The sequence below is a fragment of the Cicer arietinum genome, chromosome 7 (genome assembly GCF_000331145.2).
Source record: "Cicer arietinum cultivar CDC Frontier isolate Library 1 chromosome 7, Cicar.CDCFrontier_v2.0, whole genome shotgun sequence".
NCBI lineage: Eukaryota > Viridiplantae > Streptophyta > Magnoliopsida > Fabales > Fabaceae > Cicer > Cicer arietinum.
This window is the reverse complement of record NC_021166.2, coordinates 10,385,494-10,389,232: the sequence shown is the minus strand read 5'-3', so window position 1 is coordinate 10,389,232 and position 3,739 is coordinate 10,385,494. Positions and strand designations below refer to the sequence as shown.

The following is a 3,739-nucleotide window of genomic DNA, read 5'->3' as shown; positions in this document are numbered from 1 at the left end:
AAAGAGTGTGATCCTAAGTATACAATATAAGACTAAGGAAAAGAAAAAATATATGAATGATTATTAATTTACAAGAAATTTTGAAATGGCGTGTAGTGTAAATTCAGACTAAACAAAATAAAAAAGTGAATAATAAAGAAATATTGAAAGTTGAGACAAAGCTTGCCTGTTTGATAGCAAGGGTAGGTTTGTGCAGCAAAACAAAAAGAAGTGATATTAACACATGACAAATCGATAATGTCATTGTGTCTTTCATGAATGATGTTTGTTTTGCAAAATAAATTTCAAGGATATGCAAACAGTATTTGCTTTCCCTTGCTTATATAACTAAGTTCTATGATTTATTTTCAAGTAAAAATTAATAAATCCTTCTGTGAGCAATTATTGTGATTTTGTAATGGAGCCAACTATAGTGGTAGAATTCATTTTACATTTTCTGGGACACACTTTCATGTAAAATAAATAAATTTAATGAGTTTTGATATTTTCTTTTTGGTTTTAAAGTAGGAAATCGTTTCAAATTATTTGCAAATAAAGAAAATCAGGGTAGCACATTAATGCAATACATTCACATTGAATTGTTATTTATTAGATACTTTTTCTGTCTCATTTTAAATGTTTCATCTGAATTGTGCATAAAATGAGTTTTATTTATTAAAATATCTTATTAATTGTAGTTAGTTAAAAAATTTAATGGATTGATATATAGTAAATAATATTATATTAATAAAAATATTATTAATATTATAAAATGATAAGTAAATTTTTTTTTTTAAAAAGTAGTTAATGAGACAATGATTGTGAGAGATAAGGAGGACTATGCATGTGTATAATTGAATTTTAATCTTCTAATTCTCTTGAAAAAAATTCAATAATTTAGATTTCCACGGTACTATCAATGATTATTTCAAAGGTGGATTAAACTTAGATACTACTCAAACAATTTGACATCAAATGAATTATACAAGTTAACTACTTGCTACTTTGTTTTTTTTACAATAAATTAATTCGCGAAATTTAGAGTCGAATTTAAAATAAGATATCCAACCTAATAATATTCACATTTGTCTGTTGTAATATGACTTAAAGACAAATTACTTATTTTATATTTTATATGTATATTGTACTTATGGAGATACTAATGATTAAAGTGTGAATATTTTGCGTATGTTTTGTAGTGAATTACATTGAAAATAAATTAGTTCAAGCTATACTTTATAAGGTAAAAGATTAGTTTTGTAAAGAGTAAGCTTTATGTTTGACTCCTAAACATGCCATAGATTTAATTTGCAGGTTTAGTTTGTCATGGTATGATACACGCTAGCCTACCAAAATTAAAGACATATTATATGCACATTGCTTCACTAATAGATTTATTAAAGGTTAAATAAAATTTTATTTGTAGTTCTTAGATATAAAAAATTGCTTAAATGTATAGTCTCAATATTTTTTTTTCATTTCTAGTTTTGATTCTTGTTTTAAGTCAACTAATGTTTATCATTAATAATTGAATTATTTTTTGCTGATATATTGAGAATATATGGGTCTGTTTGATTAATATTATTTTAAAAATAATTTTTATAGTATTTTATCTTTTTGTTATAACATTATTAAAAAATAATTTTAAAAATAAAGCTTCAAATAAAAAATTAATTTAATTTATTTATTTAAAAATATTATTTTAAGTATTTCATCTATTTGGTACAACTTTTTTGGATAATAAAATTCCAAAAAATGAAAAGTTATTTTGAGAAACTCTTCAAAAAATTATTTTTGAAAGATACATTTTTTTTAAAATGTGATATTTATCATGTTAAATCACTAATAATGAATATCTAAGTTATTGAATGTCAAAATTACTTTTTTTAATTGATAACAAATGTGTCTAAAACAACTTCTACTATTTTTAAGTAAAACCCATAAAATTATTTAAAAATATAAAGTCAAAATCAATTGATAAAATTCTTAAACAAACGGGCATATTATAAATATCTTCCTTACAAAAAATTAATTTTTTTAATAAGAGATGAATTAAATATTAATTTTTAAGCTTTTGACCATTAAAATATTGAATTCTACTTTGACTAAAAAGTTTAAATTTTTGTGATAGAGATTCTTATTATATTCTAAAGGCTCAAATGCATTTTTGTTCCCTCTATGTTGTCAAAAAAGAACTTTTATTCAAATGAATATCTATTTTAGGCAAAATAATCATTTAAGTCTATTCTAAAAATGTTTGTAATTTTTTTTTTAAATTTGATGGCGATCATTAAAATATGTTGGACCAAAAAAATTCAAATGAATATCTATTTTAGGCAAAATAAATGAATCAAAAGTGCTTATAAGTCTATTCTAAAAATGTTTGTAAATTTTTTTTTAAAATTTGATATACATACACATTAGTCTGATTTAAAACCAATGATAAAAAATAAAAAATAATTGGGGACTAATATATAAGGACTCAAAATTATTTCACTTGATATATTATTTAAACCCTCATGGTATACAATTGTAGAGGTTCAATTTGCATTTTGTGTATAATTGTTTATATCGAGTGACTTATAATTGTTATGATTTTTATGTAAACGATATTAAAAAGATATTAATTTTAGAAATTTTTTTAATGATAAATATTTATCTCGTGTATAGTTTTTATAATATATTATAATTAATATATTATAATTATTCGCAATTTTAACTAGAAGATATAAAAAAATTAAATATGTGTCATTTATTACATGTTTTGTTATATTTATCGATTAAAAATATTATTTATTTTTATGTATTAAAAATATTTATCGATTAAAAATTGATCAATGACAAATATATGTTCCCACTTTTTGTATATATAAGTAACAAATATTTATCCCATAATAATTTTTATATTTATCGATGACAAATATTTGTGCTGATTTATTTTTGTATATTAGTGACAAATATTTATTCCATATTATTTTATATTTATCAATGATAAATAATTATTCTGTACGGTTTTTTAATATTTATCAATGACATATTTTTTCTCATTCATTTTATTTTATTTTATATTTTATGGGTTATATATATTTTGTCACACACACACACACACATATATGTATATTTATTAATGACAAATTTGAGTCATATAGTTTTTATGCATCCAAAAAATATATATTTGTCTTGTGTTTTATTATATTTATGAATTATAAATATTTATCTTGTATTTTTTAAAAATTTATCAGTGACAAATATATATCACATGTGTTTAATGTATCAATGACATATATTTTATCATGTATTATTTTATATTTATTAGTTATAAATATTTAACAGTGATCAATATTTATGTCGTATTTTATTTTATATTTATCATTGACAAATATGTCTCTCGTATTTTTGTATTTATCAATTAAAAATATTTTTACCATTGTTTTATATTGATGTGTGAAAAATTACGGTCAATGTATTATAGTTGTTCTCATTTTTTTTAGAAATATTTATTTTGCATTTTTTGTTTCGGTCTCATATATTTTTATATTTTATTGGTTACAAATGCTTGTCTCGTATTTTTTTGTATTTATCAATAAAAAATATTTGTCCTTATTTTTTATTTATATATTTATGAATGGTAAATATTTATCTTTTTATTTTTATTTTTTATTTTTTATATTTATCAGTGACAAATATGTGTCCTATATTTTTTTTTATCTATCAATCACATAGATTTATCCAATTTTTATATTTATTATTGATAAATATT

The 3,739-nt window shown here is 20.2% G+C and overlaps 1 protein-coding gene across 1 annotated transcript in view; it reads right to left on the bottom strand.

The window, feature by feature from the left end:
• LOC101512939 (subtilisin-like protease SBT5.3) overlaps positions 1 to 244 on the bottom strand; it is a 4,806-nt gene extending 4,562 nt beyond the window's left edge. The window contains exons 1-2 of the mRNA XM_012711936.3: positions 167 to 244; positions 1 to 32 (exon numbers count right to left, since the gene is read on the bottom strand). The exon at positions 1 to 32 is cut by the window's left edge and continues 60 nt beyond it. Coding sequence (XP_012567390.2) covers positions 1 to 32; positions 167 to 244 — 110 coding nt within the window. The remainder of the gene's footprint in view (positions 33 to 166) is intronic.
• Between the last annotated feature and the right edge of the window lie 3,495 nt (positions 245 to 3,739).